The sequence below is a fragment of the Nansenia antarctica genome (genome assembly GCF_963989245.1).
Source record: "Nansenia antarctica genome assembly, chromosome: 6".
Classification (NCBI taxonomy): Eukaryota; Metazoa; Chordata; class Actinopteri; order Argentiniformes; family Microstomatidae; genus Nansenia; species Nansenia antarctica.
The window spans coordinates 4686021-4703520 of record NC_137676.1 but is presented as its reverse complement, the minus strand read 5'-3'; the positions used below and the strand labels follow the sequence as shown (position 1 = coordinate 4703520).

General features: G+C 46.6%; 1 protein-coding gene across 1 annotated transcript in view; it reads left to right on the top strand.

Annotated features, from left to right (window-relative positions):
* The window catches only part of cfap74 (cilia and flagella associated protein 74), a gene marked incomplete at both ends in the record, with an annotated part of 57933 nt that overhangs the window by 25144 nt on the left and 15289 nt on the right, over window positions 1–17500 (top strand). Inside the window, 5 exons of the mRNA XM_080533523.1 lie at window positions 2566–2694; window positions 9310–9397; window positions 14291–14464; window positions 15160–15293; window positions 16210–16489. Of these exons, the coding sequence (XP_080389649.1) occupies window positions 2566–2694; window positions 9310–9397; window positions 14291–14464; window positions 15160–15293; window positions 16210–16489 (805 nt within the window). The remainder of the gene's footprint in view (window positions 1–2565; window positions 2695–9309; window positions 9398–14290; window positions 14465–15159; window positions 15294–16209; window positions 16490–17500) is intronic.

Below are 17500 nucleotides of genomic sequence, written 5' to 3'. Positions count from 1 at the left end.
ACAACACCTCTTCTTAGCGCAACCGTGCTCCTTCCCTGAGGAACAAGGCTGAGTTGATTGATGTATTTTGTTTTCGGAGCTCTTTCTTTCCCCACAACAAACTAGAATGTTGTCCCCTCCATCGCCCCGTTCTCAATCCAAGCTGCTGAATTCTTGAAATAGACCATGATGGGAAAGATAAAGTCTTCAGAGAGGGAAAGAGGAAAGAGAGACATAAGCATTTCTCATATGGTCCAATATACGATACGAGTTATCTTTTTAACAATGCTAGGAGGTATTTCTGGGTTGGAGGGGGTAATTACCCAGAGTCCCCTCTGTAGACAGTATCCCATCATGCCTTGGGCTACATGTGGCTTAACCAAAGTGTACCATCTGGACCTACATGTCAGCAATCTAACTGCTGTATGCTAAACCTACCAAACCAGTCAACAGGACACGGTAACAACAATCACTATACAGTGTACATTAGTCTTAACCGATATATGGGCATAGCGCTACTTCTAGTATGAATGAATGAATGAATGAATGAATGGTCTTTATTGTCATTGCTACAGTACAGGTACCAAACAACGAAATTTAGGAGGGGTGGCTCCCCTGGTGTTAGGAAAGAAAAAAAACTTTAAAAAAAACACTTTAAAAAAACACAAGAAGGGAAGGAGCTGGTTTACATAAATAAAGGCTATGTACACTATCCACTATACTATACTGTACAGATAGACGACTAGGGTTGTCATATTGCACATAGTGTTATTGCACATTTATTTAAAGTGTCGCAGTTTGCAGGCTTGAAATGTACATATTTGTGCCTCAGCACTACACCTGATTTTGTCAGTCCAGCAGCTGCCATCAATCCGTCCAGACTGTCCAGGGCCCAGAACCTAGGTCTTTGCTGTGTTCAGGGCCTGGACGGCCCTGGGGTAGAAGCTGTTCTTCAGTCTGTTTGTCCTTGCGGCCATGGTCCTGAACCGCCTTTTCGAGGGCAGCCGGGTAAAGTGTTCGTTTTCAGGTCATCCTGTCAGGTCATAGTATTGGGTGTGTAAGCATAATAGGTATAATCATCGTTATATCACTAAAGATAACTTCTCAAGAGTATCAGATTTCAACCTTATCAAGTCTTGCGATGCCCAGTAAATCGTATCCACAAAATCATTAATCCTATAGAAGTGGATGTAAGTTAAAAGCCTAAACTCTGGAAAGCACCGTAATGTAATAATAATAATATATTTCATACATTTATCGGTATATATGAGTCCCAGCGGGAATCGAAGCCACAATCTAAGTATTGTTAGCACCATGCTATGCCAACTGAGCCACCATGAACCACCTTCCATAGCTGGACAGACCAGAAAAAATAATATATAATATTATTGTGCTCTCTTGACTAGAGGACCAGAGCACCAGAGCTCTGCAGGAGAACCGACAGACACACCCTGTAGCTGGGCAGGCTTTTACCCACAAAATGATGAGTTCAACAGACCTTCCTACCCAATTAAAATCTCTAATCGCCCTAATTGATTATGGGTCTCTGAATCCCTCCGAGAGCTGTTTTGAAGGTTGTAATTTGGCTCGTGCCGAGATATCCAGTCGACATCCCCTGGAGGTCCTACGTGTCCTTGCCTCGAGGAGGGAAACCATCTGTTTGACCCCCGCTATTCAAAGTGGGTCACCTAATTTAAGCGTTTGGAAAATGGCGGAGCGCTCTCTCTCTCTCTTTTGTCACCGTCAGGCAATTTCGCCAAGGGCTCAATTATTCCACCACTGACTGGTCTCACCTCTCTATCCTTGAAGAAGAACATGGACATGATTGGGGGGGGGGGGGAAAGAAAGTACACACACACAACACACACACACACACACACACACAAAGAGTAGTTCCAAAGCGTGTAAGTCACACTGAGTCTTTGAGAGCGAAGAGTTTGTGCGTGTGTGTGTATGTGTGTGTGCGTGTGCGTGAGTGTGTGTGTGTGTGTGTGTGTGTGCATGTGTGTGTGTGCTAGCCGGACGTGTGAGGGTAAAGAATTCCCAGGGTGGAGGTTTCTGTCACCACCAGCAAAAGCAGGCTCCTCCTCGCTCCTCGCCACGGGCACAAACCATCTGTTGAATTCCTCTGGAAACTGGGTCACCTCAACGTCGAGGACTCGGTGTACAGTACGGTCGTCGTACGAGGCAATTTCGGTTCGTGTCGCTCACACAATCACACAGCCACCTTTTCCGCGTCCCTCTCAAACACCTCTCTGTTATGGGGAGACGTCTCTGGAGGGCCGTGGTGTACTGTACCCTGACTGTGCACCCAGTAGTCTGTGTACTACTCACCTTCAAGTGTGCTGATTTTCTTGGGCTTAGCGAGTTAAAATGAATACATTAAATCACAGTGTATTAGTGTCATCTTTAGTTGAAGGCATATTTGCTGTCAGTAGGGGATACCTTGTTGTTTAGTAGACTTATTCAAGCACTACTAGATTTTCAGTTGTCCTATGTACAGATCCCCTAATTTCTGTGCATACTGTCGGTCTCTCTATTCATGTGTAGCCCAACGCTAACCGAACAGTGTGTTCTGTGTTGCAGAGCTAGCACGGCTCTGCAGCTGACGTTCCAGGTGAGTCCGGAGCTGAGGAACCACATGGAGGTCCTGCCTAAGACGGGCTTCATCCAGGCCCGGTCCAGCTTCAACGCACAGCTCAAGTTCCTGCCCAGGTAATCATCAGCTCATATATAGCTCATCCCTGGCTAATGTGGTCACTCTATAACCGTTGCACTACTGATATACATACTGTATATTACATAGTTACCTATCACTACCTCTTGTTCTATTTATATCATGCCCTTATATCACTATTTGCACTTCTGGTTGGATGCTAAACTGCATCTTGTTGTATTGTACTTGTACTCTGCGATGACAATACAGTTTAATGTATATACATAATAATAATAATAATAATAATAATAATAATAATAATAATAATAATAATAATAAATAATACATCAGACTTATATAGCGCTTTTCTAGAGACTCAAAGACGCTTTACACAGTGAAAAGACCTAAGAAAATAAATGAAAGAAAGTATAATTAAGGTGGTGCTGGGGACACATGGGAAGGGGGAGAGGGTTAACTAGTGAAGGCAAGCTTGAAGAGTTTTGAGGGCCTGTTTGAATGTTGTTGGCAGGCTGTCAGGCTGTCTGATGTGGTTGGGGAGGGTGTTCCAGAGGGACGGGGCTGCGGCTAAAAAGGCCCTATCATATACTGTATATATGCCATTTAGCTGGTGCTTTTATCCAAAGCGACTTATACATTGCAGTGAGTGCATACATACTGTATATATATATATCAGTGGAGGCTCCTCCATAGAGGTGGAGGAGGCCTGGCCTCCCCAATAATTTGAGAGAAGAGAGAGAGATTTTAAAAAGCAATAATTATATTTTTTATCAGACACACAACATACAATTCAGAACAATACTTCATCCATTTCTAATATTTATCCTGCAGAACAGCACTCATACACGCGTGTGGCGGAAAAAGGTACTACACGGAGGCCAGGCCTCCTGTCGGAAAGTGGTTTCTCATAGAAGTCAATGTAATGCAATTTTTTTCATGGCAATATGTGATTGGCCAAATCACTGAAAATGGGTGGACACAGGAGGCCTGGCCTCCGTGTAGTACCTTTTTCCGCCACACGCGTATGAGTGCTGTTCTGCAGGATAAATATTAGAAATGGATGAAGTATTGTTCTGAATTGTATGTTGTGTGTCTGATTGACATAGTGTTTGAGTGCTTTTGACATGTCATTGATTGTATGTAGTATGTTGTGGTGAATGTTGTGAGCCTGAGCAGAAGGGACAATAGCTGCTGCAGGCGGACCAGAGATTCATGCCAATTGTTTTGTTTATTTGATGACCCATTGTGCAGGCAATAAAAGCTGCTTCATCCACCATCCTGAGAGTGTCCCAATCCCTTCAGTACCGCCAAACACAAATTAATAATTTTTAACAAAGACAGATAAGAAGAACAGGGAACATTCCATCGCGAGTGAAGCGAGCAAGCGGAAAAAAAATTGGCCTCCTCAATTCTGGAAGTCATCAGCCGCCCTCCACTGATATATATATATATATATGGTCCCAGCGGTAATGGAACCCACAACCTAAGCGTTGTTAGCACAATGCTCTACCCACTGAGCCTCAGAGGACCCCCAGGTAACATAAACACAGTAGGTCTATATGAATCGATCCCCCCCATAACAATGTTAATACCACTGAGGGCAGGAAAGACCTAGGGAACACCTGCCACGTCAATACTGCAATTTCTTAACGGCCATAAGTCCCTCAACAGCCAGCTATTATTATGAAACATTATCCTCCACCGTCTCTCCTTCACTATTTTGTCCAGCGCATCGCAAATCCCGCTTCCTCCCCCAACAGAGAAATGGAGTGGCGTGATTGAAGGAGGCCTTTCTTCTGATAATGGTTTTTAATGACTTTGAAGGACATGGTAATTTCGCCGCGAGGAGGATGGTCGATGGGGCTATTTTAGGACGGCTAGGCTGAGTTGAAACGCAGTTTGTTAACGCCGCCAGGGGACCAGGGTAGAGGACCTCTGGGGTGAGTGTGAGAGGCGTACTGTTTGCCGTCAGCACGAGGAGTCGAGGAGGAGGGTGGGCGCTGGTTTATCCCGCCTACCTTCTTTTCTTTTTTTTTTATCCTCAAGAGTTTGGCAGCCAGAGCATATTGATAGCTGAGGAGATTTGTGGTCCGGGGCACATTGACCTAACCCTAACCCGGAAGTGGGAAAATGGCAGTAATCTGCCTTAGTGAATCAGGGAGCGGTTTTAAAATGAGGATTAAGAGTTGAGTATTACTGCTGCTAGCGTCCTAGCATCATACATCATACCACTACCACTACTATTGTACCACCCCTTCTCCTCCCCCTCCCTCTCTCTCTCCCTCCCTCTCTCTCTCTCTCTCTATTCTCTACTACTCCCTCTTCTCTCTACTCTCCCTCCTCCTTTTTCTGCCCTCCATCCCTCCATCCCAGGAGACCCTGCTTCACACTATGTACTGTATCCACCCGAGTGCTGCTTACGTAACAGCAGACAGACACATAGCCCCCCCCCCCCGTTCCCCTGGGTCTCTATGCAACACGGCCTGCTCACGCTTTAAGCTCCCTAAGAGATCCTTACACAGACAGGAAAATCCCTCTGAAAAAGAAGAAAAAAGTGAGACATATATCACTTTATATATGACATGATCCGGTGTTTACCAGCAAACATACGTCGGATGAAAACAAAAGCCTGTCATACATATTCTAATTTGCTGGCTTACCGAACCCACTATTACCATAACCCACGTTTTTGTTTTGGTCCATTTGTTCATGCTTCTTTTTTTTTACGTGGTACTTCTTTCTGGTCCTGAGCCGCCACGTGACGACGGTGTGTCATGCAAACTGGCAGCTCCAAGTCCTCCCGCGTCGTGTGGAGAAGCTGTTGTAGGATGCCCAAATCCTCACCACGCACGCCGCCGGCCAGCTCGGTTTAATCTGCCTCTCCTAGATGAGTCACTTCTCACATTTCTTGTTCTTCAAGATGGGTGCTTATTTCTGCCTCCCCTCCACGGGGGCTACGTGGAGTGTAAATGTGTGTACGCTCCTGAAACACCACTGAAGCATCACCCGCAGGCTACCCAGACGGTTTATAATCCTCCACGTTTTTTTTAGGAGGAAGGTCCTATTTTTATTTCTTACTTGTTGTTTCGTGAAAACTCAATTGTACAGCAATTCAGATAGGGTCAGTGCTAGAAAAGTATTGTTTTTGTTGTTGTTGTTGTTGTTGTTGTTGTTTTTGTCTTACCCCCCCAGTGAAACTGGATACCGGATTTGATTGAATGGGGTACTGGATCATAAATGGGTTTCAGGGTCTAATCTGAAAAGAGTGGGGGGATGAGGCTGGGCTCTTCCGGTCAAGCAGTCAGCTCAAGCTGGTTAAAAGGGAGATTATTCGTGATTTTAGCCCCGATTTACAGCAGATTATATTCCAACAGCACTGGTGCTCTCTCTCTCTCCACGCACGGCTTCTTCCACGGCTGTTCCTCTTCCGGCTGTCTCTGTTACTCTGCCCGAGCTGCAGGGGGGAGAAACAGAAGCATGTCTGGTCAAGTATATATTTGGGGACGTAAACAAGACAAAGTCAAAAGAGTGTTTTTTTTTCCTCCCTTTCCCAAATGTGATGAGTAATAATCCCTAAATCCTTTTAATCTGGTTTGTAATCCCCCCCCTCCATAATGACTGTTTTGACATGGAAGTGAATGCTAAACAGAGTTGAGTCCATATTGAGTACGGATGTATTTCTCAAATATACCATCCGGCCTTCTCTCTGGTGTACCACCAAAATAAATAACTAACCGTCCTTACCGTAGGTGAGGGAATCATGTGTTTTCTGCTGAGGTAACAACTTAATTCTCCCTCCCTGGGAAGTTAGTCCGCTGAGCCTCGCAGTGTCAGGATTACGGGTACTTCGCAGATTACTGCTTCTTCGAAATCTCAGGGGTGACGTGGAAATGACACGGAAATGACTCGTAAGGGATTTTTTCTTCTGCCACTTTCTTCTGCCCCAGATGTAGATGAAATGCCATCTTAACTGTCATCTTAACTGCCAAACAGAGGTTTACAAGACTGGTGTCTTGTGAGGACACCAGTCAAACATAACTGTATCTGGGCTAATAATAATAATAATAATAATAATAAAAAACCACTGGGCTCCATTCCTTAGCATGGCTTTGTTTACATTTACATGTATACCATTTAGCAGACACTTTTACCCAAAGTGACTTACAATGAATGGTCTGCACTTATGTAGCGCCTTGTTCACACACACATTCACACACTAATGGCGGCAAGCTACCATGCAAGGCGCCAGTCCGCTCATTTGGGAGCAATATGGGGTTCAGTGTCTTGCCCGAGGACACCTCGACACGTGGCCAGCCGGGGATGAAACAGCCGAACCGCCGACCTTGCGATCATTAGACGCCGCCCGGCTCTACCTCCTGAGCCACAGCCCCCCCCCCCCCCAATCAGAGATTACAGGGACAGTCTCCTTGGAGTCACTTACGGCTAAGTGCCTTTCTCAAGGGCACACTAACGATGGTGTTCCCGGGTGGGAAATGAACTCACCACCTTCTGATCATCAGTCCAACTCACTTCGCTTTGTGGTTTATAGCCATCCCACTGTAGACGAACACCTAAGAAAACAGAGACATAAGGCCTAGGCCTATGGGGGAGATTTGGGGAGTTTTGGGATGTTTGCATCATTTCGGTTCCAGAGAATGGCATGAGGTAGGAGTGCGGGATGTGGAAAGACTTGATGCCTCATCCATCTGAAGATCCCCGATCCCCATCCCCCCACCCCACCCCCCCCCCACCCCGAGCATATGGGCCAGTGATGTCCCGCCAGGCTTTTCCACTCAGCCCTGCCAAGCTAATTCAAGAGTGACCCTCCTGCAGAGACTCTATTAACAGAGAAACAAGAGTGATTCCTTAAATACATCCTTGGTGGTGATTGGTCGAGCTTTTCCCCACGCACAGACACACACAGACACACACACTTACACACACACACACACACACAAATGCACTTGTGTACACTCTCTCTCTCTCTCTCTCTCACCTTCTCCCCCTCTCTCTCTCTGTCTCTTTCACACACACACACACACACACACACACACACACACACACACACACACAGTCACACTACCTCCTGCATTGTGGGATAGAGTTAATTTCGACCTACACTCAATGTGACTTGTCTACATGTGGGGGGGGGGGAGCATGCCTTTTCCTCTGAATCTCTGACAGAGATTTGTGCAAAGCAGGCGTCAGATCCAGAGCTTTTGACATGTGTAGTATTAGCACTCACGCCTTCACCCAGCATTACCAAACAGAGAGAGAGAGGAAGAGGAAGAGAGAGAGAGAGAGAGAGGGAGGGAGAGAAAGAGAGAGTAGGAGTGGGATGGGTTTGTGCGTTCGGGATCCACAGTCGATTGACTTCTGACCGTTGTTTTCATGCTCCTCGAGTCTTGGTTAGAGAGAGAAATGTGGGTTTCTCACGAGAGACGCTCTCCCTCCATCTGGCGTATTGATAGCGAGTGTTTTACATAAGCTTGTGCATGACTGCGAGGCCTCTTTGAGTCGTACTTACGCCCTAACATCACCATGGCTACAGCCTACGGTAGTGTGGAGGCGCGCTCTCTCGCCTTCTCTGGTGATCCTACTGATCTAACTACGTTTGTTCGGTTTGTGTGTGTGTGTGTGTGTGTGGTGTGGTGTGGTGTGTGAGTGCGTGCGTGCGTGCGTGCGTGGGTGGGTGTGGTGTGGTGTGTGTCCGTGCGTGCGTGCGTGTGGTGTGGTGTGGTGTGTGGTGTGTGTGGTGTGTGTGTGTGTGTGTGGGAGGGGGGAATTTGAAGTGAAACACTGAAGGTTTTCATTGTGCTCCCCTCTATCTCTCCTCCGCTGAGTTGTTCAGGGGATGTTTAATCTCCAGTCCCACTTCTGATATACACGCAAAAGGCTTGGGACTGCCAGCTGGTGAAAACGGGAACAAGTCGGCAACCAATCAAAATGTTCTGACTTTTATTCCAAAAAAGGTAAATAAATGTCAACATTGTAGATAATCAATGACACACTCACTAGTCAAGGCAAACCATTGCAATGCAATGGATTCGGTGAGTAATCCCCACTACTCTACGCTAACTAGGTAGTGGTAGGGATTACTCACCGAGTCCATTGCATTGCAATATTTTTCCTTGACTAACCCTAACCCTAACAACGTCAAATGTTTCTGAATAAAAGACTGAACATTTGGATTGTTGGCCGACTTGTTCCCGGTTTCACCAGCTGCTACACAAAAGGCTTGGGACTGGCATGCAATATCAGGAGCATGCATTAGAATGCACATCAAAACCTACCTGTTGTCCCATGCATACAACCTTCCCTACCCCTAATAATCTCCCCTAACCCTGCCACCCCCCCTCCTCCCCCCCCTTGGACATTGCTGTGTTAATTTTTCCCTGTGCCTGTTCGTTAACTCTGTGTTCTATGTGCTCATGTTATCTGTTACTTGTTGCTTCTGTGTTTTTCTGTTTTTCCCATTTTGTCAGCGTCTTTGAGCCCTGGAAAAGCGCTATATAAATACAATGAATTATTATTATGATTATTATTATTATGATGATGATTATTATTATTATGTGACTGCTGTGGGGCGGCTGAACTCCTCTGAGCTGCAGTGATCATCTTGTGTCCTTCCACCCGTCTCTCCTGCTGTCCCCTAGACGCTCCCTGTCCCAGGATGCCACATTCTGTTTTGACAGCGAGACGGGCGTTCTGGAAGTCCCGTTGACACTGCAAGTTGCTGATCAGGTTTGTAGCACCAATTAGCCCCACAGAAACAGTGTACACTGTCTACGATATGAAGATAGAAAGACAGACAGACAGACAGACAGACAGACAGACAGACAGACAGACAGACAGACAGACAGATACATAGATAGATAGATACAGTAGATAGATATATAGATACATAGATATATAGATACATAGATACAGTAGATAGATAGATAGATATATATATATATATATATATAGATACATAGATACAGTAGATAGATAGATAGATAGATAGATACATAGATACATAGATACAGTAGATAGATAGAGAGATAGATAAACACAGTAAGTGACAATTGAATGATGAGTCTAAAATAAAATAGATACAAATACAAAATAAAGAAAATAACCATAGACCAATAGACATTTCTATACAAAGTATGAAGCGTCGTGCAACAGCCCTTCTCAAGGCGGTGTGGTGGTGCTCTTGTTCAATTAGTGGCTAACTTCCTGCAGGTCCCTGTCCAAGGCAGAGGCATTGAAGGCTAGAAACCCATTTTAATGGTTTGCAAGATAAATGTATCTCCCACCCCAAGGCCTGGCTGTTCCATGGGTGCTAATGAGCCAGGCGTAAAGGTTATGGTCCATGTTGTTTCACTGAAAAGGTCTCCGCAATATAATTAGGAAATCTTTGTGTGTCTTTTCGTGTTATGTGCAGTAAGAGGCCTCGATAACAGATTAAATCTCACAAATTAGTCATTCATTTCCATATGTGTGACTGACAGGGATTTGAACCCTGGTCTCCTGCATTGATGACATTGATGACATGCACCGTAGCCCGCTAAGCTAAAGCCTAGGCATTTTTTAGGGTTTTTAGGCAAGGAATCGTGCAGCTAATTATGGGAGATACACATCGTACAGTAAATCTGCAGTTGAAATTCTGACAGTTTCTCTGTCACTGACACGTGATTATCCAGGAATGTTAGAGGTTATTCTGAATACACCACTTCAACAAATACCAACCTGTGTCTCGATATGAAAGGGCTAAAATTAAAATCATCAACTCAAATGTTTTGTGAAACTGAAGTTATAGTTCCAAGTGTTCCAAGTATTCTGTAATTACATCAGGATTGCTGAGTCACTCAAAGACACTGCAAATATCAACAAACTCGGCTTTCTCATGACCAGCGCCGGTCATGTATAACCTCAGTCAAAATCATCACCATTGCCTCCCCCCGGCCCCCGGCCCCCACCCAAATCCCCACTTCCCCCCCAAAAACCCTACCCATATCTATCTACACCAGGCCAAGGAAAAGACTTGGAGGAAGCAGGTCTCTTCCAGAGCCTGAATCAGGCCAGGATCCTGCAGAGCCCTAAAGCTGTGCCCTGGGCCCTGAGCCGCTGAGCCCTGGCCCCTTCCCATCACCCCCCTCTCTGGCTGCCAGGCCCACTCTGGCCAGGAAACTGGCGGTGCGGTGAGCACGATACGATAAACAAGGTCATCTGCCTCGACGTGCTCAGACACGGCTCAGGAGAGGAGGAGGACATTATCGTGTGCACAGGAATGCTACGTGGAATGCTCACAACAACTTGAAACTTTTAGTTTTTTTAGGGTGTTTCTGCTTTTATTGGGATAGAGACAGTAGAGATTGACAGGAAGGATGGGTGTAGAGAGAGGAGGATAGAGACGGTAGAGATTGACAGGAAGGATGGGTGAGAGAGAGAGGAGGATAGTGACAGTAGAGATTGACAGGAAGGATGGGTGAGAGAGTGGAGGATAGAGACAGTAGAGATTGACAGGAAGGATGGGTGAAAGAGAGAGGAGGATAGAGACAGTAGAGATTGACGGGAAGGATGGGTGAGAGAGAGAGGAGGATAGAGACAGTAGAGATTGGCAGGAAGGATGGGGGAGAGAGAGAGGAGGATAGAGACAGTAGAGATTGACAGGAAGGATGGGTGAGAGAGGAGGATAGAGACAGTAGAGACTGACAGGAAGGATGGGTGAGAGAGAGGAGGATAGAGACAGTAGAGATTGACAGGAAGGATGGGTGAGAGAGAGGAGAATAGAGACAGTAGAGATTGACAGGAAGGATGGGTGAAAGAGAGAGGAGGATAGAGACAGTAGAGATTGACGGGAAGGATGGGTGAGAGAGAGGAGGATAGAGACAGTAGAGATTGACAGGAAGGATGGGTGAGAGACAGAGGAGGGATGACATGTTGCAGGATATGTCGAGGGTCAGAATCGAACCGGGAACCTTGCGATGATATGGTAGGCGCATTTGTGTGCTACACCACTAAGCGCCCTTGACTTATGTCACAGAAGACAAAGATACTCTGATATCAGAGGCGCATTAAAACAAAAACACGACAGATGCTCTGTAAGAGTCGCTTGGTCGGGTCTGTTATGCACGGCCCACGTCAAGGTCCTAGAACTCCTATTTCCAGCCCCTACGGAAACTTCCGACCGTTTCCGCAGGGTCCACAGTGGCGTACGGCAACTGCCAAGGGCTCCTGACAGCTACTGGCTCTGACCAGGATAGTGCTGTCGTGGAGCGTCGAGCATCTGTTGTCCCTCAGGCCAACACTGTGCCGGGCAGGCTTGAACTCAGGGGCAGATTTGACGTCATTAGCGGGGTCCCCTATTGGGGAGGGACTTGGCGTCGACTTCATCCACAAGTCGTTACAAGAGAGATTTGTCGAGAGTCATTACGGCCATCGATCTGCAGCTGATCCAGTGTTTCCCACAGGATTTTGTGAGACTGTGGTGGGTGGACCACGTCTAAAAATAATAATAATAATAATAATATCCATCAAAATGTTCTGTCGAGGGGGGTGGGGGTTGTTGTTGCGAATCTGCGAATCAGCGAATCAGAATACAGCAGCGGGGTGGGAGTGAGAGATGCTTTGGGAGAGAGAGATGGTTTGGGAGTGAGAGATGGTTTGGGAGTGAGAGATGCTTTGGGAGAGAGAGATGCTTTGGGAGAGAGAGATGGTTTGGGAGTGAGAGATGGTTTGGGAGTGAGAGATGCTTTGGGAGTGAGAGATGCTTTGGGAGTGAGAGATGCTTTGGGAGAGAGAGATGGTTTGGGAGTGAGAGATGGTTTGGGAGTGAGAGATGCTTTGGGAGTGAGAGATGCTTTGGGAGTGAGAGATGCTTTGGGAGTGAGAGATGCTTTGGGAGTGAGAGATGCTTTGGGAGAGAGAGATGCTTTGGGAGTGAGAGATGCTTTGGGAGTGAGAGATGGTTTGGGAGAGAGAGATGCTTTGGGAGTGAGAGATGCTTTGGGAGTGAGAGATGGTTTGGGAGTGAGAGATGCTTTGGGAGTGAGAGATGCTTTGGGAGTGAGAGATGCTTTGGGAGAGAGAGATGCTTTGGGAGTGAGAGATGCTTTGGGAGTGAGAGATGCTTTGGGAGTGAGAGATGCTTTGGGAGTGAGAGATGCTTTGGGAGTGAGAGATGATTTGGGAGTGAGAGATGCTTTGGGAGTGAGAGATGCTTTGGGAGTGAGAGATGCTTTTGGAGTGAGAGATGGTTTGCTGAAGCAACGGCGCCGAAACACAACGTTAGGAACGACAGTTCTCGAGACAACGCTCATCGCTACTTGTTCTAATGTCTCAACGTCGGGTCACACAACTCCCCTCCAGGCCTGGATGCGCTAGGCTAGCCCCACCCTGTCGCCAGATGCACTCCTTTACGCCTCCCCCCCCCCCCCCTCCTCCCCCACGGGACTCATCTTCCCCACACTTGACAGAGTGAAAACGCACAGTTGTGTCACCGCTCCTGAACGCCCCAGGCTGGCGTTAGGCCGAGCGGGAGACAGCTCAGCTTCTTTAACGCGTGCCCATGGTGCTTACTGTCCTTACTGTCCCAGGCACGGGGCCAGTTATTCCACTCCCCCCCCACCCACCCACCCACCCCTCCGAGCTGACGGATCTCTGGGTTCAGCTCGTTAAGGTTAGTGGGTCGGCCCTCGGGAGCGATCGGCCTCAAGTGACGGTTTCGGACTCGTTAGCTCGTCCTCTTCATTTGTCTCTTCGTGAACGGAGCATATGCTACCGACGGTGTCCTCTTAATGCGTGTCGTCTCCAGTGGTTCGAAGCGGACGCCGGGTGAGTGAGCACCAAGGACGTGGCCGTCTGGAAACAGGGCGGAGACGGATGGTCACTGCCAAGCACGTAACTGCCCCTGCAGGCAACCTTCAGTCCCTCTAACGATATGCCGTTTAGCGGACGCTTTTATCCAAAGCAACTTACATTGCAGCGAGTGCATACATTTTTCTGTGTAGATATATATGGTCCCAGCAGGGAATCGAACCCCTAACCTAAGCGTCGTTAGCGCCCATGCTCTAGCGACTTCAGAGCCACAGAGGACCGACCGCGTACTCAATTTGCCTCCTACGCCGATCCTACGGTTGCTTTTGCGATCTAACGCTGCATTAACTCCCAGGCTCGTTGACCGTTATTTACAGCAGTCCTGCCACCAAGCTCTTCCCTTGCCATTCTTCCTTACTGAAGAACAGAGACACTTGAACACATCGACATGGACCGAATGCAGAATGCATCCATAGCTTTGTCTACTACGACGCTGGGGAGTGGCTGCATTTCTCCAGCCCCATACCTCAGCTGTTTACCCCCCAAAAAAGTGGCAGTGTGCCCATTTTGTTTTTGATTGAATTACAGATTACACCGTGATATTGGTACGGTGTTGGTATTAACGTTGGTGTTAATGGGCCCAACGTGTGCCAAGAAAACTTTCCCCACACCATTACACCACTTGAATGAATGGGACGGTGCACATGTGTTCCTAATAAACTAAGTGAGTGTATATTAGTATGTAGTAACATACCGTACTGGAAATTACTTAACAGATGAAGCAATAACACAACTAATAGTACAACTACTCATTGTAGTGTCCCTTGGCTTCAGGTTCGGCCTATTCCTTTCATGGTCCATGCGGTCGTCACCTCCTCTGACCTGCGCTTCGACCGCACAGAGGTGGACTTTGGCTGCTGCTCCGTCTACGAGTCAGTGAGGACCAGCGTCCGTCTCACTAACCTGTCCCTCCTGCCCCAGGTCTTTGGCTTTGTGGGAATACCACAGGTACTGTATTTATTTATACTGTACTTATTTATTATGTATACCCCCTGTATTGTTTCTCATGAGACATCTACTACCCCCATGTACTGTTTCTCATGAGACATCTACTATCCCCCTGTACTGTTTCTCCTGTGTCATAAAAAATAAATCTTCCTTCTTCTAGTGGATAGATGATTCACTTACTTAGTCAAATGTAATTTGTTGTAAGTTGCTTTGGAATAAGGTGCCTGCTAAATGCCCAAAATGTAAATGTTTTTATTCATTTACTTACTAACTTACTTATTTGTTATGTTTATTCAATCAGGTAGCTTGTTGAATACACATTGTGTTTTACAATATAAAAAAGAAAAGAAAAAGTATTTTACCCCAGTGTTCTGAGAACTGCTTTATAACATAGGTGCTTCTAACAGGGCTTTTCAATTCTCTGCGAGACTGTCCACCCACCTCCACTGAAGCAAATAGCCATCATGTTCAGCCTAATCTGTTTTGTTTTTTTGGGGGGGGAGGGTGCCAAGGCCTAGCCCATGCTCTTGTCCAGGGGATACTGTATCTGTCTCTCTTGTTTGTGGTTTATTAAAGCCTTTTCTATTCTCCCCCAAACGAGCCCTGAATAGCATGAATCTGGCCTTAGTTTGGTTTTCTGTTTTCATTCATTCAGTCAGGACCTAAATCCACTACGCTATGTCTTCTCCCCTTAGTTTATGGAGGTCCAGCCCAACGAAGGCTTTGGCGTGCTCCTCCCACTAGAGACGCTGGAGATGGATCTGATTTTTAGCGCCAAAAAGGCCGGAGAATACAGTTTTCTACTCAACTGCAGATCTGGGATTAACAGGTAATTCAAAAAACCTCTCCATTCCCCAACCGGAATGAGCAGAACAAGGAAGAACACCACCAGCAAAATAACTGCACATATCATATTGATACTCATCTAATGTATTATTCACCTTTTATATTCATTTATTTATACTCACACTGCAATACCTCATACTGTAATACCATGCACTGTCTACATGTCATGTCTTTTGACACTATGACACTATTTGCACTGGTTAGATGCCAAACTACATTTTGTTGTCCCAGTACTAGGGATGCTCCGATCTGGATTTTTGGGGCCGATACCGATCACCGATTTTTTTCCTCAAGATCAACCGATACCGATACCGATACCGATTTTTTTTTAAATACATAACTGTAGGCCTACTGACTGGATAGCCTACATATTTTTTGCTTTTTAGACAAAAGTTTTGATCCATTAGGCACCAAGCAAACGCAGACCCATTTTTATGGCATAGTAAAGGTCTGGCCTATCACCCAGTTAGGGCCTGAAGCCCAAGTCAGTCGATATGGCTGTATAAAAGACATCATAAACGTGGCCTTCATGGTTTACATACTGTTACGTCCTCCTATGTTTTCTGTTCAGTTATCTGTCTTCCCCAGGAAGAAAAAAAAAAGAAAAAAAAAAAAAAAAAAGATCGGTTTTTGCGATCGGCCATTTTTGCCGATCACCGATCGAGTCATTTGGAGTGAAATCGGCCGATTTAAATCGGTGGCCGATAAATCGGAGCATCCCTACCCAGTACTTGTGTTCTGTGCTATGACAATAAAGTTGAATCTAATCTAATCTCACCTCACCTCACCTCACCTCACCTCACCTCCCCTCCCCTCCCCTCCCCTCACCTCCCCTCACCTCCCCTCCCCTCACCCCCCCTCCCCTCACCTCCCCTCCCCTCCCCTCATCTCATTCCCAGAGACTTCCCTCTGACGTGCCGGGCGGTGGGGGTCCACCCTGCGTTGGAGCTCTCCCACTCCCTCGTGGAGTTTGGGGCCACGGCGGTGGGTGACCGCTCCACTGCCGTGCTGCACGTGGTCAACCCCCCCGCCGGCCAGAGCCGGTCCCCCCACCCCCCCGCGCCCCGTGTGGGCTGGGAGCCCCGCGCCCCGGTCGGCCCCAGGCTGTTCGCCTTCGCCCCCCCAGAGAACGCTGAGATCACCATCATCCCCATGTCGGGCCGGGTCCTACCTGGACAGGTACTGGACATTTTTACATTTTTGGCGTTCATGCAGACGCCTTATTCCAAAGCGACTTACAATCAATACATTTGACTAAGCAAGTGAATCATCAATCCACCAGTTCTAGCAGGAAGAGTAATCTAGATCAGACCAGGGGCCATTGGCTGTCGTCATGATAGAAGAAGAAAGAAAGAAATAACTTTTTTTAGACACTAATAGACAATGGAGCAAGTGGGGCAGTCGAAGTCTTAGGAGGCATAGTATAGGGGAAAAGCAGGTGTCTTAGGAGACAATCAGTGGCAGATTCAACTTTATTATAACTTTATTGTCATTGACAGAGTCTATGCATCTAACCAGTGCAATAGTGCATAGTGCAAAAGCCATAAATGTATGGACAGTGAATGGTGGGACAGTATACGGTATTACAGTGAGTATAAGTAAATGAATATAAAGTCAGTATACGTGCAATGAATATGAATATAAAAAGTCAATATATGAGCTTTTTATATATACCAGACTTTGGTCAAATACATAAGTAAGTCGGATTGATCTTGAGCTGTGTTTGAATTTAGATTGCCTGGTCATTGGAGCTTGCAAGCTAAATCAAACACTTCAAATACTTGAAGGTATTTCAGTAGTATTTCATCCAACTTAATTTGAACCCTATGGCAGGAAGCCTTCATTCTAGTAACTCATAGTAATACCATACTATATCACATGCAGCATGTGTTCAACAGGGCCCTGCCTTTTCTTTACTCAAATTCAATTCTCTTCTGTCCAATCAATCAATCAAACATACTGTCACGACCCAACAGCAATGTGCGTACATTGATAGTCAATGCGCTCGTTCCCACACAGGGCCGAGGCCGGACACAGGTAGATTAGCTCAGGGTTAGCTGACAGCACTCAGGTAGATGTAAAGGGGAAATGGCTTACCTGACTCCGATGTATCGTGCCGTGGTCCGCGGGGATACTGAACAGCCCGCACGTTCGTTCAGTGGGGTCTTCCTTCCCGTTCAGTATTGACAT